The sequence below is a fragment of the Mauremys mutica genome, chromosome 7 (genome assembly GCF_020497125.1).
Source record: "Mauremys mutica isolate MM-2020 ecotype Southern chromosome 7, ASM2049712v1, whole genome shotgun sequence".
NCBI classification, from domain to species: Eukaryota; Metazoa; Chordata; order Testudines; family Geoemydidae; genus Mauremys; species Mauremys mutica.
Window position 1 is genome coordinate 103,664,667 of NC_059078.1, and position 21,991 is coordinate 103,686,657.

Genomic DNA, 21,991 nt, shown 5'->3' on the forward strand with positions numbered 1-21,991 from the left:
GATTTCAACAGGAATCACTCTGAGTGGGGGTATGCTGATTCAGATGATGACAGTGAGCAGTTGATGGACTGGCAATTAACAACAACTTCATGTTGATTCATGACACAAAAGAATGTGGCACATTTCTCTCCGCTAGATGGTCAAAAGAGTACTCACCCGATCTTTGTTGGATCAGTTTAGTAGATGGGCATCCACAACTAGTGAGTCATACAGTACTGGATAACTTTCCTCACAGCCAACATAGATCATCACTCATCCATGTTGGACTCCAGTTAACCATCATTCAAAGTTCAACCAAGCATTGGTGGAATTGTTGTAAGGCAGATTTGGGAAAAATTCTGTAATGGTCTGGAATGTAGTGTGGTTACCATTCCGTCATGTTGTACCCCAGTTGATGAAACCTACTGCTGATTCCAAGGAGCCATTTACAAAGCTGCATGCTCAGCTATACCACAGAGCTGTTGACCGATTTACATACCCTGCCTGAATGCTGATGACAAAGCCTTGCTTAGGAAATTTGAAATATCTAGAGATCCAGACATTGCAGACTATCTAGGTCTCTGGACAGAGCCAGCTTCACGCAGTAAAAAGAATGTATGGAGACGCTTGACTTCACTTATTCTGGGCACAAGTGCTGGAAACTGATCTGCTGGCTGGGTGCTGCCCAATGGCTACTAGGCCAAAATCACCCACTGGTTAAGCCCAGTGAGGTTGCAAACCATCTACTGTGGGTAGCAAAGGTTCCACTGGAGATGCAATTTAAATGAAAAGTATATGATGATTAGCATCAGCTTCAACATCAGAATGTGGGCAGGAGTCAACCAGAGCCATTCATGGCTGACGAGCTAGATAAGTCTCTTAACTCCATCAAACCAGGCACCAAAGCGAGGTATGATAACATCTTGTCAGAATTCCTTCAGCATCTTTGACCAAAGGCATCACAGTAGCTCACTAACTTCTGTATATGGGTCATTAATGAGAAGAAAGTACCACACACTAGGCATCAAGCAAAGATAATTGCCATTCTCAAGCTGGGCAAGGGCCCCCACAATGTGGCAAGTTACCACCTAATACTCTTGCTGTCAGTATGTTTTAAGGTGTTTGACTGCTTGATACTCCAACAAATTGCTTGAAAGTTGGATGATGTCTTGCAAGTTGAGCAGGCAAGGTTGAAGAAACGATGTAGCACCTTTGATCAAATCTTGACCTTGACCACCTTTATTGAAAATGGTTTTCAACAAAATTTAAAGACAGGAGCAATCTTACTGGATTTGACCACTGCTTATGGCATGGTTTGTCACAGAGGCCTTCTGTGTAAACTCTCTTAAGTTGCCCCACGTTGGATTGTTGAAATAATAGAGCTCTTTCTCCAAAATAGGTGGTTCAGAGTACACATGGTGACTGTTTCAGTTCCTGAAAGTGTCGATTAATGGTCTTCCCCAATGTTGAGTTTTTTCACCAATACTGTTCAGTATGTACATCAACGACTTGCCAGTAATGCTCTCATAAAAGTGTATTTATGCCGACGACATCTGCTGCAGCTATCAAGCTCAGGCCTTCTCAGAAATTGACATGGTCCTGAATGATGATATGAAGCTGATGGAAGACTACTGTAGTTGATGGTGCCTGCAGCTGAGCTTTTCCAAGATGGTTTCTAGCATACTTCATCTATATAATTCAAGTGCAAACCACGAATTAAATATTTTCTTAAATGGTGAACGCCTGCAGCATGACCCAAACCCGGTTTACCTCAACGTGACATTGGATAGGTCATTGAGGTACCGCAACCACTTGAAGAAGACAACAGCCAAAGTTAGCACTCGGAACAGTTAGCACAGAAAACTGGCCGGTTCAACCTGGAGGTGTGAGCGTCTGGACTCTTAGAACATCAGCCCTTGCCCTCTGCTAGTCAACAGCAGAGTTCTGTGTTCCTGTCTGCTGTCGCTTGTCTCACTCTAGGCTGGTCAAGGTAGAGCTTAACAAAGCTATGCACAGTGTTACCACTGTTGCTCTGGCTTCCAATACTTAGTAACATCTCTGAATCGGTTTCAAACAGGACAGGGCAATTATGCGGCAAATCTCTTCAGATGGGGTTTCTCTAACGTCCCATGATGTAGATGCAGTCAACTTCAGATTATATCACATATCCTTCACAAGCACCCACTGACTTATTTCAACAGCAGGCTCTTCACCTGGCTGATTGGCCTGCTAAACCCAGGGTTGTGAGTTCAATCCTTAAGGGGGCCACTTAGGGATCTGGGGCAAAAATCAGTAATTGGTCCTGCTAGTGAAGGCAGGGGGCTGGATTCAATGACCTTTCAAGGTCCCTTCCAGTTCTAGGAGATAGGTATATCTCCAATTATTATTATTATCAAATGGCTGGGCACACTGTGCATATGCTGAGAGAGGGACATGTGACCTGAAGGAACAAGAGACACTTATGATCCACCAGACGCAACATCCAGAGAAAGCCTACAGAGATTACTATGGAATAGAGAGACAGAGGAACCATTGGGAGGCCAACCTTACAGGGAGGGAAGAGACTGTTTGCTAGACTTTGAGACCAGTGACCAGGAAACAGAGAGAGGGCTGTCTTGATTTGGTTATCTGTTGAGGAGACCAAACTACCTCAAAGACTATGTAACCAACTAACTATGATAAAGACAAGTCTCCAGCTGTCTATGTGCTAGCAACCTCTGGCTGAAGTGACAAGGAGTGAGATTTGGATATCACTTGTTTGTTTTTAATGTTTATATTAAAACATTTCTAAAATAGGGAAGATGTATCATGCACAATGGAACTGGAGTCAGAAGGCCTGTGTTCCTTGGAGGGGATCTTATTGAGGGGACACTGGGAGAACAGGCAACAGATGAAGTTTAATAAAATTTAATTTGTTCAACTTTACCTGCATTCAGTTTTACTCTTTTATAATGAAGCAAGTACCTTATATCCTATCTCTCCTAGGGTCTATTAGGGCCACAAGCTACTAGACAGGAGACCTAGCAAAGGTGATAGATCTTCACGCTCCATGGGCAAAAAATTTCGCCCTTTTTAATACTAGTTATAAACAACAATAATGGTGTAAGAGTAATCTATTCTGGAAAAAACTCGAGAAGTGAAAGTGAAAAAGAATATCTTCTATAATTCTCACACATAGTAGATTGACTTCCCAGTTTCTTGTAACTGTAACCCTTCTACCATGTGGAGCTAGCAGCAACCAGGGCCGAGCTCAAAATCTAGGGGTTCCTTTTCAACAATACAACACAGAACCGGCTCCGAAAAAGTTACCAGGGAAAATTACACACCAGCCCTGGGCGATTCTGAGAGGCAATATTTCCCCACTCGCAAGCACAGTCTGAGTGTAGAAAATAAACTTTTAATGAAAGGAGGGAAGTCACCCGACATTAATTAAGGAAAATGCCAGTGGAGCCCATCAGATTGTAAACATATATGTTCTGCACTGCTTAACTTGTTTCCTTTGAAATTACTTCATATATGTCCATTAACATTCCCATTCTGGCTGGAACTCTCCTGTTTTGAGCTGCTTTCTGTAATGCTTCTGCCTAGGGACTTAAAGACATGCTTTAATGCTTTGAGGAACTGGAGCTGTGGAAAGCTGAGGAGATATTCTGTGTCGAAGGTATCAAACTCATTCGGAGGAGAGGGCCAGGTTTCCTGTTTAATTATGGTCCCTGGGCTAGGGTATATAATTCAGGACTTCATACTCCTCTCAATCAACAGCAGATCTGTCACTGGTGTCACAGCAAGGTTTTCCCAGGGATGAAGGGGTTATACAGTTTTTATGCAATAACTACATTTTTATTTATTATGGGTGACAACTTTCCCTTGTTGAAATAAAAATGTGCATTGAATTTAATTGACTGCAATTTCACCCTATTTGTTCAGTCCCTTATTTTCACATTCAGTATCAGACACCAGTGAGAACTCTCTCACCCCTTTTAAACCAGATTTTTTTTCTGATAATTGTTTCTCCTTCTTCCCAAATATTTTTTCTCTGTTTTTCTTCCTTGTTTCTGTTTTTACACGTTTCCTCTAGTCTTCTTTCTGCATTTTATTCACTGCAGCAAATACCAATTTCCACCCCAGGACAGCTTCATTCCCACCCTCTTTGCTGATCTTTCAGGGGATGGAACCAGAATAGAATGACCTGTCCTCATGCGGCCTGAGATTAATAGAGAACAGTGGAGTACACCTCTTTGAGTCATTGTTTCAGACTGTTTGAAGCCTCAGGCAGAAATTATTTCACATTTGGAGGGTTTCCTCTGCTGACATGAGGGCTAGAAAAATCCTTTAATAAAGGCTATTGTTCTGCACAGTAGGAATATGTCAAGCAGGCTGCTCAAATACACCCTGGGAACCAGATCCAACCCAACCCAAGAGTTGAATGTTTGATACTCTGCTCTGTACTGTTTCTTGCGGGTTAGGGCTATGCTAAGTTTCCAAGACTCTAACCTCAGAGTTGTAGCCACGAGCATAGTTCTCCAAACCATCTGTGGCTTTACAGTCAAACTCTCTCCCTGGCTACAGGAACTAGGAAGGGCAGCCAGACCACTTCCCCACAACACACACAATGAAAGAAGCAAGAGCTCCCACACTGAGATAATAAGTTACTACCCATTCTAGGCACCCAGCAAGGAGCCAGCACCCCAAGCAGAGCATCCCTCAGCTGACAGCAGAACTCCCCAGGAAATGAGCACCTCAATTGCAGACCTCCACCCAGTCCTGGACAAGGGGCAGAGCCCCAAGGAGCTGTCAGAGTTACTTGGATACTGCCCCGAGGCGACACCAGAGCCAGTCTGGATAATAGAGAATCCTATATCCCTAAAGCTCATTCAATGCTGCAACCATGTCGGTCTTAAGTTCTGGTACTCAGAATGTTTGCTGTCATTTATGTAAACAAGGTAATGTTTATTCATCAAATATGCAAATCAGGACACTGAGTCATTTGCAATAACTCTTCAGATTTCTGAACCTCCAGCAGATATGGTCTCATTGCTCCCAGTAATGTTTCCCTGAGCATAGTTATACTTACATATAAGTTGCTTGTATTTTTCAAATACATGTTAAATACTTCATTATAATTTTGCAACACAATATTCCTTAACTTAATCATAAATTGCTCACTGTATATGTTAGTATGTGTTCGGTTCTTTATGGTTTGTGCTTAGGTAATACTCCATTTCTGAAGGTTATATTAAGTTCATTTTGAAAGCTTATGTTACATTATGACATCAAACCAAATCCTTAATGTTTATCTGGCATTTGCATACCAAAGCAATCTATTGCAAAGATTGCTTTTTTATGAGTATGAAGTTGTAAAAATCACAAATATTTATTCCTTAAAGGATCTGATTGCCTTACATCAATCAAGTGTATTGGGGTGAACATAAGATAAACTTAAACTGAACAAGGGGACATGGTTCATACACATGAAGAAAAAAAAAGCCTGAATGAATGGGATGAGAGCTGTGAACTAATTTCTTCAGTTGTGGTGAGAGCTGCACTATTAAATTTATTGTAACTAAATGTGAAAATAAATCAACATCGAGAAAAGAGCTAATGAGATAATGAAATATAGAAAATCATGTCTGAACATAGAACACGCACATTGATAGAATTAATAGAATGAACCTCTCAAAAGGTATATGTATATAAATCATATGGCAAGCTATAAAGAAATAATTAAATATATACCATAACAAATACAGATACACTTATTTCCAAAGTTAGGCATACATAATTGTATTATGCATTTATGCATCTGTAATTTTTGTATGCAGATGCCTGATGTGCTTAGAAATCTCACCATTTGTGTGCATATATTTGTGAGCATTTTGTATGCCTAGCTTTGAATTGCTGGCTCATTTATATCTCACACTCTGTGTGGTTAGTATGACAGATATGGCAGCTTCCTTTAATATCTTTGAGACACATTTTTAAATTAAGTTTTGGAGTCCATTGTATTAAATCAAAAGGTTATGTATTATTGTGGGCCTGGATGATCAAAGGACTGTATTGAACAATATGGCCGACAAGAATGAACTTTGGGAAGTCAAATTCCTGGGAAATATCTAGGGAGAGCTGAATGCAAATTCTCCCCCTCCTGCCAACGGTTATGCAAAACCCAGCCCTTTGAAGCTATGCCCTGAGGAGAGGGTCTGTTGATTACCTGTTCCCAGGGTCCCAAGATCAAAGGCCCAAACTGTATAAAGGAGTGATGCACAGATCCACAGGTATGCTTGTTCTGAGCTGAAGTGGTTATGAATTTGTGATCACAGAAAAAAAAATATCTTTGATGGGGTTTGAAGGACTGACACCTGCCAGAACCCGAGGTTGGAGTTGAGGTGATCTCTGGTAAACTTATTAGCATGTGTGTAGGGTCTTTTATGGTTTTATATTTTTTTCTGTAATGTAATATAAAGAATAAATCTGCTTGCTTAGAAAGGGCTATGCAGTAATTTATGCTTGTAGATAATTATGCTGTTTGTAGCCTCTGGAGAGAGAGAGAAGTATAGATTCTTAGTTAGTGTGACTTGATAGGGAAATCAGCGTTCACAGGGAATTGTGCAGCATGGGAAAATCCTGGTCAGGAGAGGGGAGGGAGAGAGGGAGATGGGTCTCTGCCCAAGAGAGGTTACAGCTGAGGAGTCAGGAGCCTGGAGTGGGTGCCCTTGCTGGACCACAAAGGGGAAATACAAGTGCAGTTGCACTAAATTGTGATTGTCAGGATAGCCATGGAATGCTCTTTATTCCTGCAAACATGAAGTAAATTGCAAGCCATGGGACGGCACTGCATTAGTTTTAAATTTGTGACTTTCTCATAAGCATTCTAAAGCAGTTTTCATAAAGTTCTAATTTTTTTCTTTAGGCTGCCTTGCAAGTCATGGCAGCTAAGCCGTGACTGGGGTTTAGGTTTTGGGTCAGATTGCTGTTCTCTCACGATTTTGGCCCAGAGATATAGAACTCTCTTCAGACTAGCTGTTCTTGTTAGATTTTCAGCATTTGGTGCTATAACTGAACTGAATCCAACTTAGAAAGAAAACCGCAGAGAAAGGTTTAGATCTGCAGATAGGAACCCAAATCTCCTCCTTCCCCTGCAGAATAAATGATGTGAAGGGATAAACTTGAGGTTCTGATTCAAGCTCATCTCTAATATTTTTTTATTTTGTTCTCCAAATAGAAATACTCCCATTGCTTTTAACTATAGGAAATGAGAATAATTGTTGTAAGTGCTTATAATGATATTTCAGCACATCAACAGCAGCAAAGCTGTAACTAAGGATTGCAGTGCATTTCTAAAAAAAGAGTAAATCAGTGTGGGCAATCAGAAATGACTTATTTTGATTACTTTTTTAATAGAAGTCTGTAGTTTGAGGGTGTCAAAGTTGAAATAAATATAAAAAAGGAAGACAGGATATCATACTGCAGGTGATCTGGGCTCAATCCTGCACCTGTCAACATCAATAACAAAGCTCCCATTAACTTCAGAGGTGCAGGATCAGGCCCGATATATGCATTAAATGGTATCTTATCTCAGGCAAGGTCACCTGATCAATGCATTAGTTGCATATGGTGGAGGTGCAGGGTGGGCCACATGTATCATACCTAAGTTCAAACCCTTTCTTAGCTCACAAGCAAAAAGGTGGTCTCATCCTAATTGCCATTTGTCTACATCATTGAACCACTACTCAGGTTGTCAGAATTGGAAGTCATTGTAAGTACTGAAGAACCTAGGCAAAGCTATGTGGAGGAAGACAAGCAAGTGTTATCAGTCAGTTGTAATGAACACTAAGTTCATTATCATGTTAAACAGAAAAATTAAAATAAAAAAATAGCAGCTGCAAACCTTTTTCCATGAGGAAAAGAATTTGACCTTTTATATTCTTTTCATAGACTAGACTTTCATCAGTTACTCAGAGGTTATTTTTATCATCTGTCTGGGATGAATTTGGATATCTGCTATAGACACTAGCCACTCTGATGGCTCTCAGTCAAAGGCAACAACTACAGGGAGGTATAAATTCCATGAATGGCAAGCATCATTTGTGTTCTTGTCTTCTGTGGGTTTTCCATTAGGGAGCAGTTCTGACGGCTTGTGTTTGCGTAGGAGTTGTGCTGGTGAGAGAATATCTGTAGAACTACTCAATCAATTGATGCACCGGCCACACTGAGCATGGTCACTTTCCAGCCAGTGACTCCAATTTCAGTATAAGATATCGTGTTTACATTGCACCTCCACAGCCTTCTCTTTTGGAATATGGTCTGTCACTAGGAAATAACCCAGAAATATAGTGTAGTATGGGCTTTCAGGGAATTTGGCTCCTAGAGTCTGCCTGGAAATTTATAGGGAAATGTTAAAATGTTAATAATATGAGAGGACAAAGCATGACATTTCCCTTCTAACTTTCATAATGAAGCTTGTCATTATCTTGAAAATGACCCTTTTCAATAAATTCAAACTAGTTATCTAGCCTTCCCTGTCTATTCCTTCCTAAGGGAGATAACAAGGAACTCATTATGTACACATTGATTCTTGCCTCACCAAAATTAGAAGAGTCTAGAAGAGTAAATATCATTGTAACCTGTTTCTGTAATTGTTTAAAGTGATAGGAGAAATATTTCCTCTTTGTGAACATTAATACTATTTTACAAAGCTAAAGGAAACAATCTAAAATAACATCCTTAGCGGAGGGATAGCTAAGTGGTTTGAGTATTGGCCTACTAAACCCAGGGTTGTGAGCTCAATCCTTGAGGGGGCCACTTAGGGATCTGGGGCAAAAATTGGTCCTGCTAGTGAAGGCAGAGGGCTGAATTCAATGACCTTTCAAGGTCCCTTCCAGTTCTAAGAGATTGGTATTTCTCCAATTATTAAAAATAATAAATATTATATATTTAATTTCTAAACATGCTTATGTAGTATAAATCATAGCATAGATCTAAATCATAGTTTAAGAAATGGTTTTCCAATAAATGTGAAACAAGATTTTTACTCAATATGTCAGAGGATACTGTAGGAAGGCTTTGTAAGACAGGGGGACACCTTATATGAGTGGTCTTCTGTGGAGATTTCTTGTATATTCAGAGACACCTGAGACTCAGATGGTAGAACCCTTGTGAGCAGTGGTTGTTCCTCAGAGCTACTTTATCTTCTAAGACCCTGTTCTTATAAAAGTTAATATAAGTATTGTCATTGTCTTCAATGGGAGCAGAGGCAGGCCCTAAAAAGTAATCATCACCGGAATCTCTTCGAACTGGAGAATGGTTTGATATCGTGTTAATGATTGCCAAGTTCAAAGGCTTCTATATTTAGTAAAACACTATTTAAGGTGCCTATTATTATGGTATCTAATTCATCTCTTCCGTATGATCTATTTTGGAGACTTCCATTGAGTGTGTCTGTATTAAATTAATTACAGTACATTGCAAAGTGATTCCTTGCTCATGCTACTCAGATGTCTTGTAGGAATTTCTTGTCACTGATTTAATGACTAAAAATAAGAAGGGATAATGAAATGCTTCTTTACTGGAGAATTTCCCACAGCTGCTGGCAATTAAACTTTTCTGCATTTCCCTCAAGTAACCCCTACTAGCTCATTAAGGGTAATTGCTAGCAGGCAACTATCCTCCCAAAGGGATGGGGGTAGCAGGAAGAAGACTACGGGCTGTTTTTGTTAAGAGGTTAAGCAGACCAGAGAGGTCTTATGGCGTCACCGACTCTCCTTTTGTCCACCAAACATTTCCAGCCTAGCCTGTTCATTTGACCACTTCTTCCGCTAGCATTTCCTTGCTTTATTCTATGCTGCCCTTTGTGCTTGGAAAGCCCTCCTGAATTAGTCCACAATGACACTGCCCTCTCATCCTTCATATCCCTCAAGACACACATTTGTTCTGATGCCTACAAGAAATCAGCCAACCATGGATGGCTAGATTGTACAGCAGTTAGGGTTAGCTAATTCTATTTAGTTATTTCAGATGATTTTGAATCACCATGGGCTATGCAACCATGTGATCTTATTTCTATTACCATCACAATATATGGGCCCTTCCCTCCTAGTGTTTTTCACACTTACTTGTGTGCCTATGCAACATTAAGTACAATACAGTGCCAGTTATGATGTGGTCCTTTGGATGTTGCTACAATATAAAGATAAAAGTGCACCTTAATGTATAATGCATTCCTTTTCCATGTATTGCATGATTTAAATCTTTTTGCTTCTGTTTGAATCCTGTTTGATATAAATCTTTGTTTCATATTGAAGACTTGCAGAGTCTCTTTTCTTCCTGCTGCACTAGCTCCCAGGGTATTTAAAAAAACAGTGCCATTGACATGCAGCCACTTTGGATCAGAAGGTAACCCCCCCACCACCACTGTACAGCATGAACAGAACACAGGCCCAACTCCTACTATTATGGAAAAGTTCTATTGGATCATTAATGTCCTCATGGAGCAGACATGCCTGAGATTTTAAGATTTAAGTTGAAAGTCCCTCATGCAGAGTACACACATGCACAGTATGCAATTTATCAACCTCAGAAGGTTGAAAGGCTGGAATTGAGCCTGTGGTTAAAGGAAACTATGTATTCCAAAACTATGTACTACTAATATACCAGTAGTTTTAAATGCCAATAGCAAAAGCAGCATACTCATCACTTTGAGCCCAAAATAACTGTCCATCTCCATAGGTTCAGATCCTTGCTCCTAAATAACTCTGACAGTTCCACAATGCTCTCAGCACGTTTGGACTCTCATTTGGTCTATGGTTGTCCCATATTCCTGATGTCTCTTAGAGTTGGAAAGCATCCCTGCTGGGCAGGTGCCACTGGTATCTGCATTGCTTTCACAACACAAAAATGAAACAAAGTTGAAATGAATAGATCACTTTACCTCTGTCCTGTGCCATGTTATGATGTCTTGGAGCCATCCTGGTTTATACTAGTTTACGTTATAAAAATGCATCACCGTCAGTATTCACTGAACTGCAAAAATCTATCCCATCTTTTTAATGCCTTAAATAACTCGTAGCTCTTTCTCAAGTACCTGTCATTTTTGGCAGAACATTTATTTATTTATTTATTTATTTATTTTTCCTAGGTGGTTCCTTAGTTAAACCCTTTATAAAAACTTTTCCTTTCTAGTTCTATAAAGCATTATTACTTTAATAAATTATATATTTTTTGCCATTTCTGCTGCAGTAAAAGATCAAGTCTTCTGAAAAATGGAGCACCATTAAAATGACTTTCTGTTTTTTTAAATCCTTTTCACCTGTGAGCAAGGTAGACCTCATGGTGCTGGTTTGTAGCCTAAAATTCAGTGTTCATCTGGGAAAATGTAATTGATAATAGAAGAAACAAGGTATTAAAATAGCAGCTTTAAAACCTGTTAACCGGAAAAGACAATAAATATTAGTCAGTGATCTTGGAGATTTATTTTTGTAGAGATTCTACAATCCGCATTAGAAAATAGAGCTGTGTTGGGTAGTTATGATGGGCAAATAGGTTACTTGGGGTATGTCTACACTACAAGACTATTTCGAATCAACTTAATTCGAATTTGTGGAATCGACCTTATGAAGTCAAAGTTGTGTATCCACACTAAATACACTAGTTCGACTGTGTGAGTCCACAGTAACGGGGCCAGTGTCGACTTTGGAAGCGGTGCACTGTGGGAAGCTATCCCACAGTTCCCGCACTCCCCGCTGCCCATTGGAATCCTGGGATTTCCCCCCAATGCGTGCTGGGGGGAAAAATGTGTCGAGGGTGGTTTTGGGTAACTGTCATCATTGAACCGTCAATCACACCCTCCCTCCCTCCCTCCCTGAAAGCACCTGCGGGCAATCTGTTCGTGCACTTTTCTGCTCAGTGACAGCGCGGGCGCCACAGCACTTTGAGCACGGATCCCGCTGCAGTTATGGCCGTTGTCAACTCCTCGCACCTTATCGTCCACCTCTTCCACAGTCAGCTGCTGAGAAATAGGGCTACTTTTCAATGGTGCTGCGAGCACTGGTGGACCATGGGGGACGTTTTACCAACATCAACGTCGGGTGGCCAGGCAAAGTTCATGACGTGCGTGTTTTCAGGAACTCTGGTCTGTTTAGACGCCTGCAGGAAGGTAGTTTCTTCCCGGACCACAAAATAAGTCTTGGGGATGTGCAGATGCCTATAGTGATCGTCGGGGACCCAGCCTACCCGCTAATGCCCTGGCTCGTGAAGCCCTATGCAGGCGCCTTGCACAGCGACAAGGAACTCTTCAAGTACCAGCGAGCAATGAGCAGCGTGACCTGTGACTGTTCAGTTTCTTTACAGAGAATCTGAAGCTGCCCCGTTTCTTTACCAAGTGACTGTTGACTAGCATCTGCAGTTACATACCCCGCCCACCCCGCTTCCCCAACTTCCAACACACGTTTAAAAATAAAATACATGTTCCACTGTAACTTTACAAAGGTTTCTTTATTGATGACTTTGCGTTACAGGGTTGAAACTGGGACACGGACTGTGCTGGGTAGGGTGTGCAGTGATGTAAAGACCGCCTGTAAACTCGAGGAATGACAGGCTCCTGCTCCCAGAGCAGTCTGCAGTGCCGGACTGGATGTTTCAACGGAGCCTGCCATCCCTCCTTTTTGGGACTCTGTGTGCGGGGGCTATGTGGCCTTTTGGCGGGGGAGGACGGATACAGATTCCTCTGCTGCGTGGCTCTGTGGTCCAGGACAGGGACTGTTGCATGAGATCTGTAACCCCCCTCCCCCGCTACAAAGTCACGTACCCCCCCCAACCACACAGAACCTGCAAACCACCTCCCATACCGACCAGGGTGCGTACTGACTGCAGTGTGTGTGTGACCTGCTGCTGATCCTGCCCCCATGTCTGTACCCTGGTAAAGGTGATTGTCCTGTCAAATTACCAACCCCCTTCCCCCCCTTCAAACACAGTCTCCTCTAAAAGAACATGACGGAAACAGTAATTAACAGAAAAGTATTTTTTATTATCAACTAGACAGTTAGGGGATGAAACTGGGATGGGGGCTTGGGTGAGGCGGGAAGGAAAGGACTTCTCAAAATTTAGGGTATGAGAGCTTTTGGGTACTTGAGCACTCTCCTGGTGTGCAGTGACAGTTTACACGGCCTCTGGCACCCCTCCTTCTGGTTATTTTGGGTGAGGGGGGTATGGGACTTTGTGGCGGGGGAGGGCGGTTGCAGATACACTGCAGGGGGGCTCTGTCCTCCTGCCTGAGGTCCTGCAGAACATGCACAAGGGGCAGGAGCATGTCCGTTTGCTCCCTCATTAGTCCAAGCAGCGTTTGAGTCGCCTGCTTGTCTTCCTCATGCCACCTCTCCTCCCCTTCGCTGTGTGAGCGCTGGTACAGAGAGAGGGTCTCCCTCCACTGGCTCTGCTGGTCCGCGTCGTCTCGGGAGCACCCCATAAGTTCAGTGAACATCTCGTCCCCTGTCTTTTTCTTTCGCCGCCTAATCTTTGCCAGCCTCTGTGAGGGGGATGCTGTGGCGGCTCTGGAGACAGTCCAAGCTGTGTGATGGGAAAAAGGGAGTGAATTCCTTGCAAAGATAAATTTTTGTGAACAATGAACACAGTCTAGTCTCTCTCTGTGAATTCTGGGTTGAGATCCCAGTGCCTGATGGGGCAAAAACCATTTTCGCGGGTGGTTCTGGGTAAATGTCGTCAGTCATCCCTTCCTCCGGGAAAGCTACAGCAGACAATCATTTCAAGCCCGTTTTCCCTGGATTGCCCTGGCAGACGCCACAGCGTGGAAGCCATGGAGCCTGTTTTGCCTTTTGTGCCTGTCACCGTATGTGTACTAGATGCCGCTGACAGAGGCGGTCCAGCAGCGCTACACAGCAGCATGCTTTTGCTTTTGCATGACAGCAGAGATGGTTACCAGCCATATTGTACCATCTACCACACCATAAATTGGTAATAAGATGGGCATGGTTACCAGTCCTTTTGCACTGCACCATTTGCTGCTGTCATAAGTGCCCCTGGCTGCTCTTAGCCAGGGGCGCAAAAGCCAAAATTGGGAATGACTCCCTGAGTCAATTCCTCCTTTTTGGTATCTAAAAATAGAATCAGTCCTGCCTAGAATATGGGCAAGTGTACTAGAGAACCACTGTATCAGAGAACCAGAGAGCACAGCCGCTCTGTGTCAGATCCTGCATAGATTATGAGCTGTATGCTATTCACAGGGGGTGCTCCTGCAACAACCCCACCTGTTCATTCCATTCTTCCCCAGCCTTCATGGGCTACCATAGCATTGTCCCCCCACTTGTGTGATGAAGTAATAAAGAATGCAGGAATAAGACACAGTGACTTGTTAGTGAGAAATGAGTGGAAGGCAGCCTCCAGTTGCTATGATAGTCCAGATAGGACATTAAGGAGTGTGGAGGAGAGGAGCCCAGCATCCTGCTGCTAGTCCAGGGGCAATTGAATCTTTTCTTTACACATGAAGGGTGGGGGCTGATGAAGCTCAGCCCCCTGTTGCTATGATGACGATGGTTATCAGCCATACTGTACCATCTACCAGGAAAAATTAGGGCCAGGCACCCTTGATCGACCTCACGGATCTCGTCTGCATGGTTATCAGCCCTTTTGCACTGCCCCATGTGCCAATAGGCTGATGATGAGGACGGATACCAGCCATATTGCACCATCAGCCATCCATAGCGTGGGGGGAGCAAGGATGTTGGTGTTGAGTGCTGCACCATCACGTCTATCTGCAGCATTCAGTAAAGATAGGGTGACATGTAAAAGAGTCAAGAGAGGATTGTTTTCCCTTTCACTTCTGGGGGTGGGTGGGGGGCTGCGTAAATTGCCGAGCTATGCCCTGACCCACCGCGGACACTGTTTTTGACCCTAGAAGCATTTGGAGCTCAGCCAAGAATGCAAATCCTTTTCGGAGACAGCAGGAACTGTGGGATACCTTGCGTCCTCAGTCCCCCCTCCCTCCATGAGTGTCCATTTGATTCTTTGGGTTTCCGTTACACTCGTCACGCAGCAGCGTGCTGAGTCTCTGCCATGCCGTCTGTCCAGAGATTTTTTAAAAATACTTTGGACCAGGCGTAACATTACAGTAATTCCCCTAATTAGATGCAGGAGTCTCCGAGCGAGATCACCCTGAGGACGGTCACTGAAGGAGATAGAGCGCGCATGCTGCGTGAAAGCCAGCACAAACCAGGGCCCTATGCAGCCGTGCTCGGGGAGGCAATGCTCCCTGAGTACCTCATGAAAGCCTCGCGCGGAAAAGTGTGCTACCACGGAGCACCCAATAAGGCAGCTCTCCCCAGGAACCTCCTGCGGAGGCTTTTCGATTACCTCCAGGAGAGCTTCATGGAGATCTCCCAGGATGATTTCTGTTCTATCCCCATATATAGAGAGACCTCCTTTTCACATACTTCAGATTCCTGTTATATTAAGAATAAAAGTTTACATGGTTAAAGCACTTACCGACTGCTCCTTCCCTTGATTCAGGATCCGGGTTAATGGCCGGGGACGGTTAGTAGGGGATCTCTGTGACGGTGATGAAGAGATCCTGGCTGTCGGGGAAACCAGCGTTGTAAGCGCTGTCGCCTGCCTCGTCCTCCACAAACCCTTCCTCATCTTCCCCATCCGCGAACATCGCCGAGGAACTGGCCGTCGACACTGTCCCATCGTCAGAGTCCATGGTCACTGGTGGGGCAGTGGTGGCAGGCTCCGTAGCATCCATTTGTCGCTTTGATTTTTTTGTTGCCTTGTCTGGGGTCCTTGATTTTCACACGGCGCTGCGTTGCATCCGGGCTGTATCCACTGTCTCTCATGGCTTTGGAGACCTTCTCGTAGGTCTTTGCATTCCGTTTTTTGGAGCGCAGCTCCGAAAGCACAGACTCCTCGCCCCACACACCAATCAGATCCAAGAGTTCCCGGTCAGTCTATGCTGGGTCCCTCTTTCTATTCAGAGATTACATGAACTCCTCTGCTGGAGAGCTCTGCATCGCTGCCGGTGCTGCTGAGCTCGCCCCGATGTCCAACCACGAAATGAGATTCTAACTGTCCAGACAGGAAAAGGAATTCAAATTTTCCCGGGACTTTTCCTGTGTGGCTGGTCAGAGCATCCAAGCTCGGACTGCTGTCCAGAGCGTCAACAGAGTGGTGCAGTGTGGGATAGCTCCCGGAGCTAGTAAGTTCGATTTGCATCCACACCTAGCCTAATTTGAGATACCCATGTCGAATTTAGCGCTACTCCCCTCGTCGGGGTGGAGTACCAAATTCGAACTAAAGAGCCCTCTAGGTCGAATTAAAGGCTTCCTGGTGTGGACGGGTGCACGGTTAATTCGAATTAACGCTGCTAAATTCGAATTAAAGTCCTAGTGTGGACCAGGCCTTGGTGTATTCTGTTTCTTGATTGAATGAGTGTATCCCTGAAAATTTGTTTCCTGGGGAAACTGTTCCATGTTAACTAATTCAGAATCACCTTCTGTGATTATTCTCCAATATTTGCTTAAAATTCAGTCTCTATGAACATCCCAGCCAGTGAATATAGCAAACACAAAAAGGGGCATGAACACAGTGAAAATAAATTAGTTTAAACATTCAAATGATTATTCAGAAAAATACTTTGAAATATTTGCCCAGTTATATTTAATGACAACTGAATAAAGTCATTTTGAAATTAGATTGCACAAGCAAAGTCAATTTTTAATAAATTTATCTAGTGGGGAAAAAAGTAATGTTTTCCTTATGGTCTGTATGCAGGTGCTGCTGCCAGAGTGGATGCTCATATGACTCCTTTGATGCCAACGCAAGTCACCAGGGTTGCTGCTGTATCTACACCAGCTGTGACTTTCATGGCAACCAATTTCGTGGATCAGTCATTAACAGGTGTGTGTAGGTTTCAGTGTACTTATTATATTACTAAACCATATGTTCCATATTTCTGTACTTGTGACCAAATCATGTTTCCCATACTGCATAGTAATGCAAAACTGAAAAAAATGCTGTGCAAATTCTACAGAATTTACTCTGATTATTTAGGAGCTTGTTCAAAATATTTTAGATCCTGTTTTCCCTGCCTGGCACTTGGCAGCAGCTTTGCATTTGGTGGTGCAAAAGATGAATTTCTGGAGCCATCCTTAGGCCTCTCATGTTCCACATCAGTAGTGTTCACAGGGATTGCAGATATAATATAACCACCGTGTCATAGTTGGTCTGTGGAGTCAGACTGTCTGAAACCACAGAAGATGCTTTTTGATGTGCCCCACTGGTCCAAGTATTGTGTCCACAGCCATCTAAATGTGCATGTGTTTGAAGGCGAGAGGATGTGGTTAGAAGGAGGAGAACTGGTCCTTCCCAAAGGTGTGAAAGATCCTTGAGGCTTTATCTCAATTCATATTTACATATGGCAAGTCATGGTGAAAGGGAGACTGGAATTTGATGTGAAATTGTAATTATGTTTTTCTAACTATGTGAAATACTGGCTGACTGACCATGAATACAGCTGCATTTTAGAGTAGGATGACTGATTTTGGACTAAGCAAAGTGCTTTCTCTTCCTTGTTAGAATGAGGGGATGAATTGAACTGAGGCACCTCATGATGCTGGAAGAACAGATAAGCCATAGGTTCTCCAGCTTGTCCATACCCTGACCCCATGTTGCAACAGAAAAAACTTGCAAGAACTCCCCTCCCCCAGCTAGCATAAAGGAAGAGAAAGTGGTTGAAAGTAGTTGCAACCCCCCCCCCCACACACCCCTACCACTACTTGGACATGTTGGTAAGCACATGTTCTAGGGCATATTTTTGATAGTTTCTAGTCCTGGTGTAATTATATCAAATCTCTTATATTTAAGCAGTATTAGCACAAAAAAATGTGTTGCACGCAGAGATGTAGAGTGAGATGGTCAAATTTCAGAAGCTGATCTACTTTTTTGTGCTCAGAAATTACAGTTCAGCCATGTTCAAGTCACCTAAATCATGCTGGTAAAATATACCCAGGATGAAAATTAAGGTCTGGAGTAGGCTGGGCTGAATTGATGGAATTGATAATTATGGGCTGTTCTACACAAATACATTAATGGAATCATAGGTTCCCCTGAAGAGGAGAGTTGACTATTTTCTTGCTACGTCTGTCCCCAGATAAGATCTTCTGATTTATTTGTGATTGCACTGAATATTCTCTCTGTCTGTCTTTCTTACATATGTCTACACACAGTTTTCAGGCATTAGTCATATTTTCATTGTGAGATATTTTGGAAAACTTCAAAGACATTTGCGTGTGTTTCCTTTTTGATGTATTTCAACTCAAATGTGTTTGTCTTTCTTCAGTCATTATCTACTCTTCAGAAGTTTAGCTGCTTTCATCACCTGCAGAGTTATGTTGGAGACCCAAAAAACTCCTGCATGTGAATCATTAAGAATGAGAGGACTGTGCTTAATTGTGTTATGTTTCCTTATTGAAATCAAATCCTTTGGAGTAAATAGACTTTAATACTGTTTAAGGAATACACTGAAAGTAAGATGAAGGTTTACTCAGAGTCTTTCTGATATGTAGTTGTGTAGCCAATTGCAGGTGGGTAACAAGATTTATAGTTGTTCTGAGACCCCATTAATAATCTTCTTATTGACAGATTGAAAAACAACCAACTTCCCCATTTTATCCATCATAATGTTTGGTGATTTGATTGTATAGAGCCTTTTTGTGACTATCAATATTTTCAGTATGTCTGGTGTGACATTCGTTCAATAGGTTTCCTCAATCAAACAAGCACTATTGCACCAGGCTCATTGAAATGTCATAGGTGTAGAATAGCAATCATTACATTTTTCCACTTACCCATGTAATGTAAATAAGATGAGCATTATACTTTTGCTTCCAGTTTTTTCTTATAAATATAAAACTCATTCATCTTTCCCAATTTTTCTTGTTTGATTCCCTGGTAATTTCAGTGAAGGAAAGCCATGCCATGAGTTATTCTTTAATATTATCCAAGATGACACAACAGCATTTCCATGGATTACTACAAGTTAGCACTTTCAGTGGTCCTTGTGTTCAATGGAAAAATCAAATTAATAACAATAAGCAATAACAATTCACAATTGTGCAAGGTCTTTCATCCACTAATCTCAAAGTGCTTTACAAAGATGGTTAAATACGATTAGCCTCATTATGCAGATGAGTCACAGAAAGGTAAAACGACTTGCCCCAGGTCAAAAAGTGACTAAGTAACAGAGCTGAGAACCCAAATCTCTTACCTTCCAGTGTGTTGCCATATCAAAGTTTCTGTTTGAAGAAATATAGAAGGTGGCATGCACGAGAACTGTGCAATGCTTTCTTCTAGGCTATTAGATTACACCTACCTGTGGACCATTTTGCTTCCTTCCTCCCCCGGCTGAGATCCATCCATATGTGTTAGGGAAACTCCATCTATAGATCTCCCTTTTTTTCCATCAAAAGTGTACTGGAGTTTATTGGACCTTGCCTGCCTGGACCCTAGAAAGAAGTGAAGAGAGGGAAAGCAGTATATCATTGTGAGGTGTTTGCAAAGGAGTCAGAGGAACCTCCATTTTAAAAGTTCCCATCTGTGCAGGATACAGAACAAAGGGGAGGGAAAACATCCCTAAAAAGGTCAGAATTTGAATCTTTATAAAACAAAACAAAATATAAACCTTCCGGGGAACTAGATATCTCTTTCTTAGGCGCAATGAATCATATATGTATAGTCTAGCTAGGGCGATAACTGTACTGTGCTGCACTTCCTGTATTCTGACTGTAGTAAAGTAGTTCTTTATATCGTTGCCAAGTTTGAACATTTTCAGACCTTGAGTAAATGCATAAATGAAGTGATCTCTAAAGGCAAATAATTAAAATAGATGGAAATACTTTCCTACACAGTGTGTAACTAATCTGTGGAAATTCCCTGCCATGGGCAAATACTTTGGGGGAATTAAAAAAGCAATAGATCTTTTAACGTTTGCAACCAGACGTGCAAGTGTCAAAATGTCACAAGGATTATAAACTCTCATGCTGGGCAAATAATTTGGGGAGATACGAAAGGGAAGATATAGTGTAACATCTTCTCAATGTTTTTTTTTTCCCCACAGAACACTGTTGCATACCTGAGCTAGTGCTCTGAGTAAACTTTTCCCTGAAACATCAAATACTTGCCACGGTGGTAGCCAAGGTACCAAAAAAGGGCCCTGATTCTGAAAAAGACCGAAGCTTGTGCCTAAATTCATGTATATGAGTGGTTCCATTGATTTAAATGGATAGGGCTACTTACATCTAAAAAATTAGTCATATGCTTATGTATTAGTAAGATCGGAGACTAGACACAAACCAGTGACATCTGTTCTGGTACAGCTATGTTTCTCTGGTAATTATATTTCATAACCATACACATTTCAATAATTCAATGACCAATACTAAATATACCTTTCCTTATCATGACTGTCATTGACAGAGGGGAGCTGCATTGTCTGTAGGCAAAAATACAGTAAAACCTTGATAATTCAAATGTCATGGGGGACAGGTGAATACATTAGAGTATTGAGGTTCTATAACTGAGGAGAATTTGAATGTGATTAATAGACTTTGGGAATATGACCCTGTTTTAGAAAATACTAAGTATAATCCAGATTTTACTGTAGTGACAGATTCACTGGCCTCACTCACTAGAACATTTTTAAATTCAGATTATATTCACCACAAATATTCTGTAGAACACCGTACAATAATCTACATAGATAATACTGATTTTTTTCCCTTCATCACAAGTAACATGTAATGGCCCATTAGTAGCTTTTCCTTCTGTCAAAATATAAGTCTAAATAAGGAATTTTACAATGGTGATAGCCACGGCATAATAAAACTCACTTTCTTGAGTCAATGCTAAAACAGGAGAGATGGTCCTCTGAAAAGTTCATTCATTTATCAGACTTACTAAGAGACGTGATACATAACTGACCGCATACAAATACAGTATGCTTAGTTATTTCAACTGGATTGCATCTAAGTAAAGCCCTATCTAATTCTATAAATACCTTTAAAATCATTAGGGTGGATATGTATTATCGTAATGAGTTATATCTCTAAATTTTCTGTTAGCAACTGGGATTGGGAACTTTTTTATTCTATTCTGTTCTGATCTATTCTGTTTTACATAGGTTCTTGTACCACTATCATTACTGTAGTATCTGAGTGCCTTTCTCTACTGTATTAAGTAATGTGACTAACAGCCGTCACATGTGGTTTGTTCTTTCTCTCCCCTTCTTCCTGGGGGAAGAATTGTGTGCTCAGTGTAGTGTTTTGTTTTAGTAAAGTTTTGGTTTTTTTTAAAATGTATGTGTTGCACTTAAAACAGAAGGTGGTGAGATTTGTGATGGCCCTTCATTCCTGGAGGAGTTAATTCCACAGTCTGACCGGCCCACAGGAAAGCTCTGTCTCCTGCACAGATGAGTGTTATCCTTGTGGTAAAAAGAACAAGGAGTACTTGTGGCACCTTAGAGACTAACAAATTTATTCGAGCATAAGCTGAAAGTAAGATGAACATTTACTCAGAGTCTTTCTGAAGCCCACTTCATCAGATGCATGCACAGGAAAATACAGTAGGAAGATATCTATCTATATACAGAGAACACCCTGATATCACTACAAAAGTTTTTTTTCCTCCTGCTGATAATAGCCCACCTTAATCAATTAGTCTCATTAGAGTTGGTATGGCAACAGCCATTTTTTCATGTTCTCTGTATATATCTATATCTTCCTACTGTATTCTCTACGGCTACCACTCTGGATCCTTGTGGTAGAAAGTCCTGTTGCACCTGAGTAGAAGAGATGTTAACCACAATAGTCTTCATCCCAGAAATTTAGGTGATCTAAAAGATGCCCTAAGCCCACACCCACTGAAAGCTTTGAAGATTAGGACCAGTATCTTAAAGTGGATATTGTCTTGGAAGTCAGCATAGAGAGCGGAGGACAGCATGTCAACAAGAATT

General features: G+C 41.9%; 1 protein-coding gene across 1 annotated transcript in view; it reads left to right on the forward strand.

Annotated features, from left to right (window-relative positions):
• Nucleotides 1-21,991, forward strand: part of TCERG1L (transcription elongation regulator 1 like) — a 207,924-nt gene that overhangs the window by 133,081 nt on the left and 52,852 nt on the right. Inside the window, exon 5 of the mRNA XM_045025211.1 lies at nt 16,756-16,881. Within this exon, the coding sequence (XP_044881146.1) occupies nt 16,756-16,881 (126 nt within the window). The remainder of the gene's footprint in view (nt 1-16,755; nt 16,882-21,991) is intronic.